This window comes from Neoarius graeffei, chromosome 3 (assembly GCF_027579695.1).
Source record: "Neoarius graeffei isolate fNeoGra1 chromosome 3, fNeoGra1.pri, whole genome shotgun sequence".
In the NCBI taxonomy this organism is placed as follows: domain Eukaryota; kingdom Metazoa; phylum Chordata; class Actinopteri; order Siluriformes; family Ariidae; genus Neoarius; species Neoarius graeffei.
In genome coordinates this window covers 22,500,693-22,521,405 of record NC_083571.1, presented here as the reverse complement: position 1 = coordinate 22,521,405, position 20,713 = coordinate 22,500,693, and the positions used below count along the sequence as shown (strand labels likewise).

The following is a 20,713-nucleotide window of genomic DNA, read 5'->3' as shown; positions in this document are numbered from 1 at the left end:
TTTCTGATCCTTTATTTCAGTTCCTAAAAGCGTCCCTCACTACGTATTCGCCATTACGTCTTGGCTGTTTTCTTAGTTTCGGTTTCATTTACTGCTTTGCAAGTTATTTTATATACCCCCGCAGTTGTAGTATGGTACGTGTACTGTTTATTGAGGTATTTCACCTGACGTCACAGGGTCACGTGACGCCCCGGTGTCCGCCATTTTGAAGGTCAAGCTAGCTAATGTCAACAACATAGTAGCTGGTATGTTACTGTAGCAATGTTTATGTTCAGTCATTTGGATGACTGTTAAAACCTTTCAGTCTCAAGTTTTTCCTTTACTGTATTTACTAGTTTACTGTAATTATGATCCGGCAGCTATTTACACCGGATCCAGTGTAAATAGCTGCCGGAGCGCACTCCGGCTTGCTCCCCCTCAAATTAAGCAGCGCGCTCTGGCTTGCTCCCGGAGTGCTCTGGCCGAGGTTCCGGAGCGCGCTCTGGCTTGCTCCCCCTCAAATTAAGCAGTGCGCTCCGGCTTGCTCCCGGAGCGCTCCGGCCGAGGTTCCGGAGCGCGCTCCGGCAGCTATTTACACTGGATCCGGTGTAAATAGCTGCCAGATCATAATTATAGTAAACTAGTAAATACAGTAAAGGAAAAACTTGAGACTGAAAGGTTTTAACAGTCATCCAAATGACTGAACGTAAACATTGCTACAGTAACAGACTCGCTACTATGTTGTTGACATTAGCTAGTGCTAACAGCTAGCTGCTAGTACACTGCTACAACACAGACACAGACCCTAATAATACAGTTCTTGGTCATTGCCTGGTAACAGCAAATTTATAACGGGCCATGTCTCAACAGACTAAGAAGTTATTTCAATGACATTTAATAACATTTTGTGTATCCTGAGGACCGAAAGTAAATGAAAATGTGAACAAACCTTAGCTGTAATAAGATGGCGACCACCGGCTCCAGGGACGACCCGCTGATGTAGGCATGTTACCCAGCCTGACACAAAATATTTGTAGGCATCCAAACTCTTATACGCTTTCAGATCAATACCTGTGTATGGCGATGGGTTTTTAACGACATAGGTATACAGATCATGTGGGCCGAAGTCAGGTAAAGACGAGGGCTTCGTGTACTTCCGTACGTCAGTGAACAATCCTGGTGGAAGCAGGTAAACGTCGTTCTCTAAGCCTGCTAACCTCCATTTTTGCAAATACCTCTCCCTCTGCTCGCCCTGTAAATGCCCTACGTCGCTGGATAGTGAAGGTGTTTTCTGCATCTCGCTCCTTTTTCTTTTATGTTTTTCGTTTGTCGCCTTCCTCGCATTCAAACTGATTCGAGCCGTGACGTCCAAAATGGCAGCCTAACGATGCATCACATGACTTGGTCACGTGGGTGAAAAACCTCAATAGACCTCTTGTGCATGACGTCACGCATCACGTGATAATTATAGCTGGGGTCAGACAGACACTGTCTTTCATGCAAGCAAGACTTAATCTGTCTTCAATATGGTTATTTTTGCGATATTTTTGCTCGTTCAAACAGAGAAATAGATAAAAGGCATTACTGTCTCCCCGCTATCAAGAAATGTTAACAAACAGAAGCAAATGCTTCAAGAACAATGAGGAAATGAGTGGTTAAAGAATACGAAGAGAGGAGCTCAGCCTGAAAACTCCAGAGAAATTCACGACTGTATTTAAGATGTATTTTAGAAAAACAGAAAGTCGGAAGTGAGGATGGAAGAGTTTGCTTAAGAATCTCGTTTTTTTTTTTTTCCTGCTCGTATTCGAGTTAGCTTCTTCATGAAAGTGTTTGATCTTCTTCAAGGTGAAGTCGCTTCCTTATTCGACACAGAAAACCCAGACTGGTTTCAAACAACTCAGGCATAAAAACTCAACAAGGAGTGACGAGCGATAAATCCTGAAAGAACAGAACAGATTAAGAGCAGAGAGAGCTGGAGCTTTGTTTCTGTTATCAGAGGGACACAGCCCTGTGAAAAAGATATATCTATCATCCACCTCTAGGTTTAAAAAAACAAAAAAACAAAACACTGCATCATGACAGACCGGCTGCACTGATTCAGTTAAAGGTTGCCAGGTCTGTATAAAACACCCACAACCTACACATTAAACAATAATTTTAAACTCAAACATTATCCTATATCTCATGACGCAGCGTGGTTTGTTTTTTTTTAAACCTAGAGGTGGATGATATAACAACAACAAATATATTTTTTTTCTTCTCAAACACAGTACTGTTCAAAAGTCTTGGCACCCTATTGTTTTCTTCATACAAACTTTGTTATAGATTTCTATTTTATGATTTCTGCATTATCGAGTAATGAACCTACAGTCTGAGAGAGTTCTACACAAACACTCTGAACTTTACAACAAGCTGCATGCATGTGATATGGAAATAAATTGACTAAGGCAGGAAAAACTATTTTGGATATAATCGTTATTGTCCCTCACAAGTAAAAAGTAACCAATAACCAAACTTAATAATAAACTTAATCAATAACCAAACTTCAGCTCAATGTGTGATCTTCATTTTATGTTGCCATTCACAACTATTCTATGATTTTCATAAATAAATAAATGTGGTTCTCACAAAATCGCAGTCAAGTATGGGGGAAGTGGAAATTAACCCCCGCTAAGTAAGTTTAAAAGTTAACGTCGAGCCCTGTAAGGGTGCTGATATTTAGTACCACTGTTCATCACTGCGCTGGTTCTCGCGATAGTTCTTTACACCGAAACTGTTATTACACTCACGACAGGCTGTCAGTCAGACTGCGCTTTATCATGGCAACCAGCTGTGGCGGCTTATATAACTGTATATAGTTAGATTTAATGCTGTAATACATCAGAGAGACAAATGTCCTTCCAGAAATGTTAAACATTTAACAACAAAGTCACGATTATATGCATTAAAGATGTTTTTATTTTGGTTTATTATTAGTTGTAAATTATGTGGCCTGTCCCATCACTCGTATTGCACTCCGAGCCATGCTGCTATACAAAAACAACACCTTCTGGCCAAACAGCTCTGAACATTCAACCTCCCTGTGGTATAATCGGTATTAATTTCTTGAACTGCTGTATAAAAGCAACATCATTCTGTCAATCGTGCCGTTCGTGTCACCATGGCTGTGATCAGCTCAGCTAATATTTAGGACAACAGGACTCTTACACCCTGTCCACACTAGGGATTTTGTACCGATACGATACTACTTTCGTACCGCAACACTTGTCCGCACTAGCAACTACAACCCCGATTCCAAAAAAGTTGGGACAAAGTACAAATTATAAATAAAAATGGAATGCAATAATTTACAAATCTCAAAAACTGATATTGTATTCACAATAGAACATAGAACATATCAAACGTCAAAAGTGAGACATTTTGAAATTTCATGCCAAATATTGGCTCATTTGAAATTTCATGACAGCAACACATCTCAAAAAAGTTGGGACAGGGGCAATAATGGCCCTTTTCCACTACCCTTTTTCAGCTCACTTCAGCTCGCTTCAGCCCGACACGGCTCGCGTTTCGACTACCAAAAACCAGCACGACTCAGCTCGTTTCAGCCCTGCTTAGCCCCTAAAACTCGCACCGTTTTGGAGTGGGGCTGAAGCGAGCCAAACCGTGCCGAGTGAGGTTGGGGGCGTGAGCAGACACTCCCCTGTGCACTGATTGGTGAGGAGGAGTGTCCTCACATGCCCACACACGCCCCGCGAGCGCGCTGGGATCTGTAAACACCGCAAACCCGGAAGGAGAATAATTACAAATTACGAGAATTTCTGAAGCCTTATGCGCCTCGCCTCATCTATACGCTCTTGCCAGTATCTGTCCGCGTTGTCGGTGACAACAAGCCACAGCACCAAGACCAGCCACACTAACGACTCCATGTCCTCCATGTTTATTGTTTACTATCCGGGTCGTGAGACTACCGCTTAAAAGATCACTGATGTCACTGTTTGCGCTGCTTAACGACATCACCTGACGTCCACCCACTTTTGCTAACTCCACCCAATGTGTCCACCCACTTCCAGCCAGCACGGTTCAGCGCGGTTGTAGTCGAAATGCAACTCCAACAGCCCCGCTCAGCTCGACTCAGCACGGCACGGCTCAGCCGCGTTTGTAGTGGAAAAGCGGCATAAGAGGCTGGAAAAGTTAAAGGTACAAAAAAGAAACAGCTGGAGGACCAAATTGCAACTCATTAGGTCAATTGGCAATAGGTCATTAACATGACTGGGTATAAAAAGAGCATCTTGGAGTGGCAGCGGCTCTCAGAAGTAAAGATGGGAAGAGGATCACCAATCCCCCTAATTCTGCACCAACAAATAGTGCAGCAATATCAGAAAGGAGTTCGACAGTGTAAAATTGCAAAGAGTTTGAACATATCATCATCTACAGTGTATAATATCATCAAAAGATTCAGAGAATCTGGAAGAATCTCTGTGCGTAAGGGTCAAGGCCGGAAAACCATACTGGGTGCCCGTGATCTTCGGGCCCTTAGACGGCACTACACCACATACAGGCATGCTTCTGTATTGGAAATCACAAAATGGGCTCAGGAATATTTCCAGAGAACATTATCTGTGAACACAATTCACCGTGCCATCCGCCGTTGCCAGCTAAAACTCTATAGTTCAAAGAAGAAGCCGTATCTAAACATGATCCAGAAGCGCAGACGTCTTCTCTGGGCCAAGGCTCATTTAAAATGGACTGTGGCAAAGTGGAAAACTGTTCTGTGGTCAGACGAATCAAAATTTGAAGTTCTTTATGGAAATCAGGGATGCCGTGTCATTCGGACTAAAGAGGAGAAGGACGACCCAAGTTGTTATCAGCGCTCAGTTCAGAAGCCTGCATCTCTGATGGTATGGGGTTGCATTAGTGTGTGTGGCATGGGCAGCTTACATATCTGGAAAGACACCATCAATGCTGAAAGGTATATCCAGGTTCTAGCGCAACATATGCTCCCATCCAGACGACGTCTCTTTCAGGGAAGACCTTGCATTTTCCAACATGACAATGCCAAACCACATACTGCATCAATTACAGCATCATGGCTGCGTAGAAGAAGGGTCCGGGTACTGAACTGGCCAGCCTGCAGTCCAGGTCTTTCACCCATAGAAAACATTTGGCGCATCGTAAAACGGAAGATACGACAAAAAAGACCCAAGACAGTTGAGCAACTAGAATCCTACATTAGACAAGAATGGGTTAACATTCCTATCCCTAAACTTGAGCAACTTGTCTCCTCAGTCCCCAGACGTTTACAGACTGTTGGAAAGAGAAAAGGGGATGTCTCACAGTGGTAAACATGGCCTTGTCCCAACTTTTTTGAGATGTGTTGTCATGAAATTTAAAATCACCTAATTTTTCTCTTTAAATGATACATTTCCTCAGTTTAAACATTTGATATGTCATCTATGTTCTATTCTGAATAAAATATGGAATTCTGAAACTTCCACATCATTGCATTCTGTTTTTATTTACAATTTGTACTTTGTCCCAACTTTTTTGGAATCGGGGTTGTATACCGGTACTGTAGCGGTATAACTGTATCGGTACGAAACCCACAAATGTATGGGTTTCGTACTGGTACAGCATCGGTACTGTAGCACTTCGCTGTAGTGTGGACACATGAAGCGGTTCTGTATCGATACAAATATAATGCGCAAAGTCACACGCCTCAATCGATGTCTTCGCTGAATAAAGTGAAGAACGGAGATTCGTTTTCTTTGTTTCTTTCTCAACTGCCTCGCGCGTTTTATACGATTCGACTGAATAAATGACCACCAGAAATACAGACTGTACATTGACAACAAAAAGCACACACACGTTGTTTCATCCGCCATATTCTCGGAAGGAAGTTACTTGGTAACCATGGAAACATTTCGCGCACGCGCATTTCAACTACTGTGAAAGAAAACCGCAAACATTTCTCGCTAGTGTGGACAGATGCACTAAACTGTACCGGTATACTTTGTATCGGTACAGTTATACCACTATCGTACCGGTATATATGTGAACACAGCTTTACTCAGGCGAATGTTCAATTATGCTACATCGCTGAAGAATTCCCGTTTCTGCTCGGTCAGAAAGTGCTCATCCTTGGGTTGCACGGTACGTCACATCCGCCTCATTAGATATGCAAGACGTGAAGTGGTGGTCAGATAAACTCACTGTTTACAAAGCATTACTATCGCTGGGGCGCCTTGCTAGTCGTAAAACACCCTACGCTTGTGTTGTTTTGGGCTGTTCGTCAGTGTAATAGTTGAGTCATTAAACCTCGAGTCAGAGTCCAGCCTCGAGTCCCCAGTGTTCAAGTCCGTGTCATTGAAGAAAATTTCGAAAACAAGACTAACACTACGTTCACACTGCAGGCTGAAATGACTCAAATCCGATCTTTTCGCCCATATGTGACCTGTATCCGATCTTTTATTGACAATATGAACGACACAGATCCGATTTTTTCAAATCCGACCCAGGCCGTTTGGATATGTGGTCCTAATTCCGATTCCTATCCGATCTTTTCATATGCGACTTCAGTCTGAACCGCCAGGTCGCATTCATCCGACTTACACGTCATCAACAAGCCACAAACGTCACTATTCTGCGCTGAAGTAGGCGGCGGGTCTCTCAACATGGCTTTGATGTTCCTTTGAACGGAGGTTGCAGTCACTACCCCGCAAAACGCCTGAGCCAAAACCCTTGCCCTCTTCCTTCTCAACCTCCTCCTTAACATCAGGCTATTGTGCATGTTCTGGCTCCGTCGCAACAACAACTGCATCATCGCCAGGTACTCCATGCTGGCTACTGTCATACACAGGAAACTTTAGGTTACTTCCGTAAACACTGGCCATGCTCACTGCGTGTGACGTCGTCGTATCCTGCAATGCGCATGCGGAACACTTTTAGGTCGCTTTTCGTTCATACTGAGGATCACATACAAGTCGCATATATTTGTTAATGTGAACGACCTCACAAAAAAATCGGATTTCACAAAAAAATCGGAATTGAGCATTAAGCCTTACAGTGTGAACGTAGTGTAACTGCACCATTTGGGGTGCCATTAACAATAGTTTGTTCCTGAACATGACGTATGAACAGGTGAATGTGCTTCTCTTTGTCAGGGAGTGTCAAGTATTCTGTCAGAGATGGTTGGGAGACGGATGTAAGTGCCGAAGGTGCGTTTATCAATACAAGTGAAGACGGTAAACAATCCAGAACGGCAGGCAAAATTGTAAAACAGTGAAATGAGCAATAGGTCAAGCGAGGCACAAACAGGCTATCGTAGACTCAACAGAATCAAAGACGAGAAACAGGAAATCAGGGATCAGGAAACCAAACAAGGAAATAAGGCTCGGTAATGTGTCAGCAACGCAACTCAATACTTCGCAAAGTAAGTGTGTTTTCACAGTTTTTATATTGGCGCACTGACTGCGTCTTAATCCTGTGTAGGTGTGAGTTGCTTACGGCGCGCACACGAGAGTCCATCTGACTGCACGCGCCAAGGCGCGCAGGTGTGACACTCTTGCGCAAAATTAGTACAAAATTAACGTAGATATAAATATCTTATGCCAAATTATTATGCCATTTTACAAAAAAATAAAGAAAAAAAATCAGAGTCCTTGTCTCCAATTAACGAGTCTGAATGCAGTTAATGCACGAGTCCGAATCGAGTCACGAGTCCTTAAAATTAGGACACGAGTCGGACTCGAGTACTACAAGTCTGCTGTTCGAATTGAACAAACCGTGAAACTGATAAAAGTTTCTTCTGGGTTCCCCGTGAAGTGATAAAGGATGAAAGAGCAAAGGATTTTACTAAAAGATGACGAGAAAGGCGGCTCTTGAACCTTTCGCTGCGATAGAAGGGAGCCGAGTCGAAGAACTCGAGTTTGCAGTGATCACGTCGTGAAAGATTTGTAAATTCCTCCGATTTATTTCATTTGGGTTCACAAATCACCTTTCTCGCCATTTTCTGTTATTTCGTGATGTTTTGGTGTTCCTGTGGATCTTCGTAATCTGGAAGAGAAGAGCAGAGAGGATTGAGAATCGAACGCCTGTGGTTTGTTTGCACCCGATACTAAAACTTGTCGCGTCCTCGCAACCATCGCAAAGACGCATCCAAAAAGCCCAGAAATTCCTTATAGGATTTATCTTGCAATGAGTGTCCTGATCCCCAGATCTTTAACCCAGCCACATATAAAAAGTTGTACGCCTCCATGCTCTGCCAGGTTTTCATCTGTGTGTCCGTGTAGAACGATGTCTGCAGCACCAGGTAGTTTGAGAACTCAACGGATGGATCATTTTCCGACTCATAGGAAAAATCCTTCTTTACTTGCGTGTAAGGATCTATCCCATCGCAAACTTTCTGAAGGCATCTTGACCATGCATTGGCCTCTAAACTGCGAAAATAGTCGGAGACGGTTTCACTCGCTCTTTACATAACGGCAGCTAAATCGGTTTGTCTGACCACCACTTCATTCACAGGAAGTAAACTCACAAGCAAGAGTCACGTGACTGAATACAACCTCTTTCTCTGTACAGTCGGAGAGCAGCTCCAAACAGTCTATATTAAAGCTATTCTAATACGTTATTTCTATAATAATTTACACAGGGACTTATACGGGGGACGCTGCACAGAACCGCACCACAATTAAACTAATAAATGAATTTCAAAAATATTATTTAACAAAGAAATGAGGAACAAACTTCTCTCACTGACATTCCACAACAATAAATATAACCAAGTTCAGGGGAAAAAAAAAAGTGGAGTGTCATTCATTAACAGATAAACTAATATTATGAAAACTACTTTGGTAAAACTACAATAAGTAAGCCCTGAAGCACACTTTTTTTTTTTATTCCTCCATTAGCACACGCAGTTTACTTATCCATGTGAATAATACAACACTGACCTTGTGCCAGCGTTTGTAAATAAAGATTAGGATATATTGCATGTTAAGTCTAACACAGAGTGGCGGCTACAATAATCGACAGTAGGGCTGCACAATATATCGAAAAAGTATCGATATCGCGATATCATAGTTTGCGATACACATACCGCAAAAATTACTTAAATTTCGATAAAAGGCACATTTTTCTGTGCCGTCCAATCACATTTGAATGTTAACAAGCGCCGCGGGAGAACTCCGCCCCCTATTGCAAAACAAGTAAAAGCCTCGTGGTGATGGCGGAAGGCGGGAGCAAGTGCGGTGAGGAACTGGTTTCCAAAAAAAAAAAAAAATGCACGTCTGCTATTTGGAAGTACTTTGGATTCAGGAGGGGTGATGTACTGCAAACTCAGGTACTTTGCAAGACATGTACCTGTAAAACAGTGGTGGGGCGGCTCACTGGGACAAACACTGCTGTACAGAAGCATAAAAACATAAAACCGCGCTCTCTCTCTCTCACTCACACACACTACCGCTCTCACTCTCTCTCACACACACACCACTGCTCTCTCACCCGCACGTGTTATTAACAGATTGTGTTTGAGTTTATGGTGAATCCGTGTCGCTCACCTTCATCTCCCGGGAGCCGCTGAAATTGCCATTTTGAATGCTTTATGTTAATGTAATGTAGTTTTCAGTTTTTTGTTTACTTCAACTTAAGACATTTTCTGCTGCACTCACAAAAATTAAGAGATTTAAAGATGATTGATGGACACCATTGCAGGTGTAGCCATGTTTTTCCAATAAAAAATAATGTTGGAATGGAAGCGATGCATTGGGTGTTTTTTTTTTAAATGCTAGATACAGGGCAGAACGGCGAGTAGAGGTAAGAAAAACATTATATATTTAATTATCGTGATACATATCGATATCGAGATATTCAGTCATGTTATCGAATATCGCATATTTTTCTGATATCGTGCAGCCCTAATCGACAGTCCATAATTATCGACACCTTTTCAGATTTACCAATAAAAAACCATTTTACAAAAGCTGAGTTTCAGTTACAACAGTTATTATCGGTTAATCAATCAACCGGAAGACCTGCCTCGCCCTTTGATCTTGTCGTCTGACGACACAGCTCGTTACCTGAGATGGAAATTTTTTTTTTTTAGCACGATCAGCAATTTGAGGAAAACCTGGACGTTATCAATCATCGCAGGTGAGCATGGTGGAAAGATCACGGACATGTTTTTACTGATCAAATTCACCGATATTTCATGATCTCCTTGTCGAAACCTACTTTGTTTCTGACTCTTTCATTTGACAGTCACCATTTTGGATCTAAACGCGCGTTTGAGAAGTCACGTGAGGTGTCGATAATAGTGATGACTTTCACTGGTGTCCACCATTATCGACACCCTGTGGAATTAAGTGACATTTTCAACTGTTATGGATCAATCTTTGTGTAACATTGTTGAAGTAGATGAAGCACTTTTTTTTTTTCCAAAGTGCGGTGATTTATAATAATTTTTTTTTTTCTGATTCATAACAGAATGGAATGTTTATAGAGTATTTGGAATCCTATTGCAATAAATAGAATGAGACCAGAATTAAATTCCTAACATATAAAAAAAAAATGCTTGAAATATTCAGATTTTTCAATTCCGTTCAGAAAATATTTATTATTATTCTTCCCCCTTTATGTAATTTTATTTTCTATTGTTTACTGTTTTGCTTTTACCTCTGTAAAGCACATTGAACTGCCACTGTGTATGAAATGCGCTATATAAATAAACTTGCCTTGCCTTTTTGCAGTTTGTTGTAAATATCTACGACATATTACAATATCAGTCGACATTTTATATTTTGGTTCGAGGAATGACATGCGACCTTTGACCTGGATTTTCATGCGGTTACAATGTCAATTCCCTGTTGACATACAAAACTAGAAATTAATACAAACAACAACGAACGATTAACAAAATGTGATCTGAGAAAATACTTAAAGTGGGTAGAAAGTGGAAAAAAAAAAGATTCTCTGACACAGGTTCAACATTATCAGTTCATTTGCTTACAAACATTAGAATTACTTCCTCATCGATATATTTATATAAAAAAGATATTTTGTACTAAATACAAGCCTATGTCAAACAAATTTTAAATAAAAACTATGGTTTTGTTAACTTAATACCACATACTGATTTTTTAAATAAATAATCATCCTGATGTCGATAATTGTGGAACAGTGTCGATAACTATGAACAAAGTCAAAAAAAAAAAAGTCAAAGTCCTTCCTGCACCATACATGGCGCGTTTGGTGCCGCCAATGTCTGTTCCATAGCCCTCGGCCTCTCGCCTATATTACATAGCTAGGCTTACAGTGGGGGCGGGTCCTCTGGTAACCGCGAGAGTTTGACTCCCCACTCACATCTGTATTGCAGCGTGCCTTGCCAGATGGCAGTAGGCACTAGGGTTGGGCGGTATTACGGTAAGAAGGTATCCCGAGGTATCCTAAAGTACCAACGGTATCGGTCTCATTACCGTCATTTTAAAAAAATATATAATATCTAAATAAATATGGAGTACATGAGGTCATAATATAAAATAATAAATTGAAAATCATCCCGAATAACTGTGTGATCGTATTTTCACTAATTCTATCAATTTCCTAAAGAAGTTTTCATCGCGTGCAGGGTTGTTTATGTCGTTACCAATGGCAACCCTGCGTGACATTTTGGAGTCTGACAGAAAGCTTCGCAAGAGACTGAGCCCGGGGGTGTCATGGCTCAGATGGCTAAGGCACCGTACCATAAATCCGGGGACCCGGGTTCGATTCCGACCCGAGGTTATTTCCCGATCCCGTCTCTCTCTCCCCCGCTCATTTCCTGTCTCTCTATACTGTCCTATCTAAAAAAAAAAAAAAAAAGAGACTGAGACCGCGGTTGAAAGATGGCAAGTCAAGATAACGAGTTAGTGGCAAAAAAAAAAATACAACATCGGCAGTGTGGCAGTATTTTGGTTTCAAACCAAACGAAAAGGAAGAGCCAGCAATAATGTAAATGACCGCGCAAAATCGAAAAAAATCTAATATGTCCCCTAAGGCACACCATAGCCTGGGGTACTCCACTTCCACGAGATCTCTCCAATGAGTTGTGTTTTGAGTAGGTTACATGAGTAACAACAAGGTAAAATAATATAACGTATGACATTTGGGATGTGGGTAATAAACGTTTGAAATGTCATCTACTGAAGAAACGGAAGAAAACATCGTAGCGTAAACTGTTAGGTTTCTGGTGGGAATTAGCAATGCGCTTGCTATCTTTGTTGGGTGTGTTAAACCGTATGGATTTAAGTGGAATAATTGTAAGGAGTTATGTGATCAAGACAACGTTTTAAGCAAGGTAAGGCCATTTGATTATTAATTTCCCCGCCATGGCATGACGTGGGCCCATATGATTTTGCCTTGTGCAGCTATCACGCATTTGAATTAGGTTCGCCTCATTTGCGCTGAAGAATATGGTTTATCGCGCAGTCTAAACGGACTTGGGTGTTGGTTGATTCTTTTTCTTTTTTTTATTTCCCATGCTTGAAAGGGTATGATCCTGCTCATCGTGTACTTTTTTTTGATGGAGCAGGTGAAATAGTGCTGCAAATGGCGTTTCAACGCAGACATGTGTAAACGACAGTTGAATGCTATTTTCAAGATGAAGGAAGAGTTGCGTGATGCTTTGAAATATCTCTTAATCCATTCATCAATGCACAAAATTCGCTTTGCTGCTTAATCCATACCACAATGCACACAATTCACTATGCTGCTTTTAAATAGTACATTTGAGGCATAGGCGCACGTTACACAGTAGGCCGAAACAAAATATTATTTTTTTCTCGGTAATACCGTATACCCCGGGAAAACACAGAGACGGTTTAAAGGTATCAAAATTTGGATACCGCCCAACCCTAGTAGGCACCATTTTTATGATGGCCTTTGGTATGACCCGACCGTGAGTAGAACTCGTGATCTTCCAATCGAGAGGTGGACAGGCTAACCACTAGGCCACTCGCTGGTGGACAAAGGTGTCGATAATTGTGGAAGTGTGTCACATGATCTGATACACCAAGTAATCAGGAATAAACTCTTTTTTTTGTCCCCAGTGAAAGTTTGAGTAATTATTCATGCACAATTTACGTACTGAAAGTCTTTATTTTTGCAGCGGCCAAAAGATCGTTAAGGTGTCGATAATTGTAGAACGGTGTCAATAACCATGGACAAAGGTGTCGATAACTGCAGAATGGCGTCACATGATCCGATACACCAAGTAATCAGGAATAAACTTTTTTTTTTCCAGTGAAAGTTTGAGTAATTATTCATACACAATTTACATACTGAAAGTCTTTACTTTTGCAACGGCCAAAAGATCATTAAGGTGTCGATAATTGTGGAATGGTGTTGATAACCATGGACAAAGGTGCCGATAATTGCAGAAAGAAAGAAAGAAAGAAAGAAAGAAAGAAAGAAAGAAAGAAACCTTTATTCGTCACATGCACACTTCAAGCACAGTGAAATTCATCCTCTGCATTTAACCCATCTGAAGCAGTGAACACACGCACACACCCAGAGCAGTGGGCAGCCAAACCAGAGCGCCCGGGGAGCAGTCAGGGGTTCGGTACCTTGCTCAAGGGCACCTCAGCCCAAGGCCGCCCCACGTCAACCTAACTGCATGTCTTTGGACTGTGGGGGAAACCGGAGCACCCGGAGGAAACCCATGCAGACACGGGGAGAACATGCAAACTCCACACAGAAAGGCCCTCGCCGGCCGCTGGGTTCGAACCCAGAACCTTCTTGCTGTGAGGCGACCGTGCTAACCACTACACCACCGTGCCGCCCCCATGGGGTCACATGATCTGATACGCCAATTAATCAGGAATAAACTCCTTTTTTTTGTTTCCCAGTGAAAGTTTGAGTAATTATTCATGCACAATTTACGTACTGAAAGTCTTTACTTTTGCAACGGCCAAAAGATTGTTAAGGTGTCGATAATTGTAGCTGCTGCTCAATTATTTAAAACAAGAGTGCTCCGAGAGCACAATATAATTGCAAAATGTGTTATTACTGTTCTATAACAAAGCCTTTTGCCAAATTTCATGAAATTCATCCAAAAATTGAGAAAGGAGTTGATTTCAGAAGGTGAGAAAACTTTCCGAGACAGACGGATAGACAGACAGTAGGGTGCATCAGTTGCCCCCTAAAAATGAAAAGTTCCTCTGATCATGATGCATTTTTGTTTTTATGTTCCTTTTGGTAAGAAAACACACTGGGTGAAATATTTTGACAAAATTCAAAAGTTTAATGGTGGCACCAGAAGCTCAAAGTTATGGAAAAAGCTGCTATTTTATGACTTTTATGACAAAATTTAAATCACTTTTCATGAAACATTATGGCACCTTATAGAGTATACCAAATATCTTAGATACTGTAGACAGTATTGTCTAGAATGTCTAAAAATATTTGGAGGTTTATTTTAGGGTGTCACTAGCATTATCTATCAATGTTATAACCCTGGTTTTAAGCTAGCCGCCTATGCATATGCTCGCCCCTATTAAATGCAAAGGTTCTTAACATGATCTCTGGGTCACAAGAAATCAATAAATGGAGTCCAACATTGTGATTCAAACCTTACGTGAAAACATAAAATAAGCGTTTTTTGGCAAAAAAAAATGAACCTCATGGTGCCAACAGTAGACTTTTGAATATGGTCAAAAAATTTTACAGGATGTCTTTATTGGTGAAAAGGAACACCCAAACAAAAATGCATCAGATTTTATGAAAATGAAGGCAACTGATGCACCCTAAAGCCTCGGTCACAACCGGCCGTACGTGCTTCTACGGCTGGTCTACGTGCAAAAAACACAAGAAACGCACGGAGGGCGCGCGCGTGACGTGCTGATTTTCGAGCCGTAGACTGGCCGCAGAGGTTCTTTGTCATGTCAAACAAACTCTACGGGCGCTTACGTTTTTTTTCAGGTTGCAAGACAAACTTACGGCCAATGTGCGTCTTTCTCCACGAACAAAAAAAAAAAAAAAAAAAACGCAACGATTTGGGAAACACCAAAAATCGCACGGCCAAAAAATCGTAGGTCCGGTTGTGACCTAGGCTTAACAGACAGACATCGCCACAACATAATTCTCCTTCAGGCCTTTCGGCCAACGGGGGATAAAAACGCACTGAATGTTTTATACCTGTTGACAGAAAAAGCAAACACACAACAAATCAGCAGCTTGAACATCTGGAGCTGAGCACTGCTGGAACACTTTTTCGAATGTAGAAGACTAGTGTGAGAGTGGCCAGATGTTTGTTTAAACCTTAGCAGCCATGTGCTTGGGTTGGACGGGATGTGACGGGGTTGGGTTGGACAGGACTGGGTTGGACGGGACGGGATGGGACGGGACTGGGTTGGGTTGGACAGGATGGGATGGGACGGGACGGGACTAGGTTGGACGGGACAGGGTTGGGTTGGACAGGATGGGACGGGACGGGACGGGACTGGGTTGGACAGGACAGGGTTGGGTTGTGTCTCACCTGCAAATCCCTTCTGATAAACAGGTCCATACAGTAATAAACACAGTCAGTTTGTCAGCTGTTTCTGATCAAGCACACAGCAGCCCTGGTGGACTCTAAACTCACCCAGATACATTTCCATAACACAGGCATTCTCTCCCAACATCAGGACAATCATCACGGTCTTACCTTTAACCGTTTGACCACTTCATCGTTGCTGATTTTGTCCGTGATCTCCTTCACTCCGAGCGGGTAAACGATCTTGCCGTCGGCCGGCGCTTTCTGCTGTTGCGGAAACTCCATGCCGCTGGAACACTAGCGCTAATCTTCCACACAGTCCTCTACTGGCCTCTATGGGTGGGAAAACAAAAGTTCAGCAAGCGAACGACCCGTACTTTTACAGAAACACGTTTTAAACACAATATCCGTTTCCAAACCGCGACACGGAGCCTGTGCGGCTCTAATAACCCATCCCCAAACCCGTCCGGCGCCGCCGCGCTCAGTGTCGCGCCACACAGCCCGCAGCACAGCCGGGAAGCTAACGCGCCGCTAACGGGACTAGCCTGAGAGCTAGCTAACAGGGCACCGCATTCTCTCCACTAGTTTCAGTTCTTCGACTCGTTTAAGACGACTTTGAATAAAAGTCCACACTAAAATCCACAGGTCCACCATCCAACATGCCAGCAAATTCCTGAGAAACACAGCGAGCTGATTCAGAACCCGCCCGACACCGCTGTAAGTTGATGCTAAGGCTAGCTGCCTAGCTTCCTATAGACACTGTGGCCTAGCTGTTAGCGCGCTAGGCCTCAAACTATTAGCTTTGCTTTCACACAACACTGACATTCGCAAAGCGCTGAAGCTGAAACCCGTCCAGCTCTCATCGAGAAAAACCCAGATCTCCATTCAGAAGAACACTTCAGAACCGCGGCCCGAAACTACCTCAACTTTATGAAGCAGAAAACCAACGATTATTTACTTGTTTTGTCTGAACAACTCCAACTCGACTGGCATCCTCGCTTTCTAAATGCCGATAAGTTTAAAAAAAAAAACCCAGCCGTCCCTCAAGAAGCAACTTAGCGACACGGCGAGGAAACGAACCTCCCAAAGTCCCCTCGGAACCAGCCCGAGTCCCCGCGCGGCCGCACCGCACCCCGGCTCGGTATTTACCTCACGGACAAGTTGCGTTTTGATTCATTGGTTAGTTTCTGGTTTCGGGGAGCTTTTAGTTTCGCCACAAAAAGCGGCTTCTCTGTTCACACAACGCTCTTTCAGAGAAGGGGAAAAGTGGAGCCGCGGCGCCCCCCGTCGGGCAGAGAGAGAGAGAGAGAGGCACAGGCAGGGGCTCAGATCACTGTTTCAGAAAAGAGAGAGAGAGAGAGAGTCAGGGGCTCGGACACAATTTAAGAAAGAAAGAAGCACAACCAGGGGCTCGGACACTATTTCAGAAAAAAGAGAGAGAGAGAGAGAGAGAGTCAGGGGCTCGGACACAATTTAAGAAAGAAAGAAAGAAAGAAAGAAAAGCACAATCAGGGGCTCAGACACTATTTCAGAAAAAAGAGAGAGAGAGAGAGAGAGAGAGTCAGGGGCTCGGACACAATTTAAGAAAGAAAGAAAGAAAGAAAGAAAGAAAGAAAGAAAGAAAGAAAGAAAGAAAGAAGCACAATCAGGGGCTCAGACACTATTTCAGAAAAAAGAGAGAGAGAGAGAGAGTCAGGGGCTCGGACACAATTTAAGAAAGAAAGAAAGAAAGAAAGAAAGAAAGAAAGAAAGAAAAGCACAATCAGGGGCTCAGACACTATTTCGGACCATTATGAAGAAAGAGAGAGAGAGAGAGAGAGAGAGAAAGAAAGAAAGAAAGAAAGAAGCACAATCAGGGGCTCAGACACTATGTCAGAAAAAAAGAGAGAGAGTGTCAGGGGCTCGGACACAAGAAAGAAAGAAAGAAAGAAAGAAAGAAAGAAAGAAAGAAAGAAAGAAGCACAATCAGGGGCTCAGACACTATTTCAGAAAAAAGAGAGAGAGAGAGAGAGAGAGTCAGGGGCTCGGACACAATTTAAGAAAGAAAGAAAGAAAGAAAGAAAGAAAAGCACAATCAGGGGCTCAGACACTATTTCGGACCATTATGAAGAAAGAGAGAGAGAGAGAGAAAGAGAGAAAGAAAGAAAGAAGCACAATCAGGGGCTCAGACACTATGTCAGAAAAAAAAAGAGAGTGTCAGGGGCTCGGATACAAGAAAGAAAGAAAGAAAGAAAAGAAAGAAGCACAATCAGGGGCTCAGACACTATTTCAGAAAAAAGAGAGAGAGAGAGAGTCAGGGGCTCGGACACAATTTAAGAAAGAAAGAAAGAAAGAAAGAAAGAAGCACAATCAGGGGCTCACACTATTTCGGACCATTATGAAGAAAGAGAGAGAGAGAGAGAAAGAAAGAAAGAAAGAAAGAAAGAAAGAAAGAAAGAAAGAAAGAAAGAAGCACAATCAGGGGCTTGGACACTTTCAGAAAAGAGAGAGAGAGAGAAGCACAGTCAGGCTTGGACACTATTTCGGAAAAGAGAGAGAGAGAGAAGCACAGTCAGGGGCTTGGACACTATTTCAGAAAAGAGAGAGAGAGAAGCACAGTCAGGGGCTTGGACACTATTTCAGAAAAGAGAGAGAGAGAGAGAGAAGCACAGTCAAGGGCTCGGACACAATTTAAGAAAGAAAGAAAGAAAGAAAGAAGCACAATCAGGGGCTCAGACACTATTTCAGAAGAGAGAGAGAGACAGAGAGTCAGGGCCTCGGACACAATTTAAGAAAGAAAGAAAGAAAGAAAGAAGCACAATCAGGGGCTCGGACACTATTTCAGACCATTATGAAGAAAGAGAGAGAAAAAGAAAGAGAAAGAAAGAAAGAAAGAAGCACAATCAGGGGCTCAGACACTATTTCAGACCATTATGAAGAAAGAGAGAGAAAAAGAAAGAAAGAAAGAAAGAAAGAAAGAAAGAAAGAAAGAAAGAAAGAAGCACAATCAGGGGCTCGGACACTATTTCAGACCATTATGAAGAAAGAGAGAGAAAAAGAAAAAAGAAAGAAAGAAAGAAAGAAAGAAAGAAAATAAATCAGGGGCTTGGACACTATTTCAGAAAAAAAAAAGAGAGAGAGAGAGAAGCACAGTCAGGGGCTTGGACACTATTTAAGAAAGAAAGAAAGAAAGAAAGAAAGAAAGAAAGAAAGAAGCACAATCAGGCTTGGACATTTTCAGACCATTATAAAGAAAGAAAGAAAGAAAGAAAGAAAGAAGTGTGTGTTTATATATATATATATATATATATATATATATATATATATATATATATATATATATATATATATATAGCACTGTTGCTTCACAGCACATTTTAATGTGGTATATCTATTGTTTGTCTGTCTATATGTCTTTGGTATGTTTTGAGGAGATGTGCAATATGGACCCCTTGAGTTTCCCCCTGGGGGATAATAAAGTTTACCTTGACCTTGAAGAAGGTTCTGGGTTTGAGCCCAGTGACCGATAGGGGCATTTCTGTGTGGAGTTTGCATGTTCATATATATATACACTGTGTGTGTGTATAAACACCCATTATATTTATATATAATTATATGCCATCCTCAGCAGGGTGGTGCAGTGGTTAGCTCTGTCACCTCAGCAAGAATTTTCCTCGGGTCAAACTTCACGGTCGATGGGGTCCTTTCGGTGTGCAGTTTGCATGCTCTCCCTGTGTCTGTGTGGGTTTCCTCCAGGAGCTCAGGTTTCCTCCGACAGTTCAAAGACCTGCAGATAAGTTCAATTGGCTACTTTAAATTGCCCAGAGATGTGAATATGTCCTCACTACCAGATGAGAGTTTGGGTCCATCTGGTGTGCTATAAGGGAATTCATGGAAGCTAGTTATGAAATTTGCAGAATGGCTTCCATGAATTCTCTATTTACTCCACACAGAAAGGCCCCAGTTGGCCGCTGAGCTCAAATTCAGAACCTTCTTGCTGTGAGGTGAATGATTCAACCGGTGAACCGGCAACAGGGTCAGGGTGTCACAAACTGCTGAGAAAGTTAATGCTGGCTAAAACAGAAAGGTGTCAGCATTAACTTTTTCAGCAGTTTGTGACACCCATGACCCTGTCACCAGTTGTCCTTCCTTGGACCACTTTTGGTAGGCACTATACCCTTTCATACCGGGAACAGCCCACAAGATGTACCATTTTGGAGATGATCAGACCCAGTCATCTAGCCATCACAATTTGGTCCTTATCAAAGTCACTCAGATCCTTACACTTGCCCATTTTTCCTGATTCCAACACATCAACTTCAAGAACTGACTGTTCTCTTGCTGTCTAATATACCCCACCACTTGAAAGGTGCCACTATAATGAGATAATCAACATTATTCACTTCACCTCTCAGTGGTCATAATGTTATGGCTGATCAGTGTGTGTATATGTATATGATGTATAATCATATTGAGAAATATGCGTGGATGTAAGATATAAGATTTGTGTGTATATACAACCCCGATTCCAAAAAAGTTGGGACAAAGTACAAATTGTAAATAAAAACAGAATGCAATAATTTACAAATCTCAAAAACTGATATTGTATTCACAATAGAACATAGACAACATATCAAATGTCGAAAGTGAGACATTTTGAAATTTCATGCCAAATATTGGCTCATTTGAAATTTCATGACAGCAACACATCTCAAAAAAGTTGGGACAGGGCAATAAGAGGCTGGAAAAGTTAAAGGTACAAAAAAGGAACAGCTGGAGGACCAAATTGCAACTCATTAGGTCAATTGGCAATAGGTCATTAACATGACTGGGTATAAAAAGAGCATCTTGGAGTGGCAGCGGCTCTCAGAAGTAAAGATGGGAAGAGGATCACCAATCCCCCTAATTCTGCGCCGACAAATGGTGGAGCAATATCAGAAAGGAGTTCGACAGTGTAAAATTGCAAAGAGTTTGAACATATCATCATCTACAGTGCATAATATCATCAAAAGATTCAGAGAATCTGGAAGAATCTCTGTGCGTAAGGGTCAAGGCCGGAAAACCATACTGGGTGCCCGTGATCTTCAGGCCCTTAGACGGCACTGCATCACATACAGGCATGCTTCTGTATTGGAAATCACAAAATGGGCTCAGGAATATTTCCAGAGAACATTATCTGTGAACACAATTCACCGTGCCATCCGCCGTTGCCAGCTAAAACTCTATAGTTCAAAGAAGAAGCCGTATCTAAAC

At 42.1% G+C, this 20,713-nt stretch overlaps 1 protein-coding gene across 3 annotated transcripts in view; it reads right to left on the bottom strand.

Moving 5' to 3' along the window:
* Positions 1–16,756, bottom strand: part of pds5a (PDS5 cohesin associated factor A) — a 162,708-nt gene extending 145,952 nt beyond the window's left edge. The window contains exons 1-2 of one of the 3 annotated variants that reach the window (XM_060916509.1): positions 16,631–16,756; positions 15,653–15,814 (exon numbers count right to left, since the gene is read on the bottom strand). In XM_060916509.1, coding sequence (XP_060772492.1) covers positions 15,653–15,766 — 114 coding nt within the window. In that variant the 5' untranslated portion in view covers positions 15,767–15,814; positions 16,631–16,756. Of the gene's footprint in view, positions 1–15,652; positions 15,815–16,439; positions 16,533–16,561 lie in introns of those variants that run through there. The other 2 variants (XM_060916511.1, XM_060916510.1) reach the window with 2 other exon arrangements.
* Between the last annotated feature and the right edge of the window lie 3,957 nt (positions 16,757–20,713).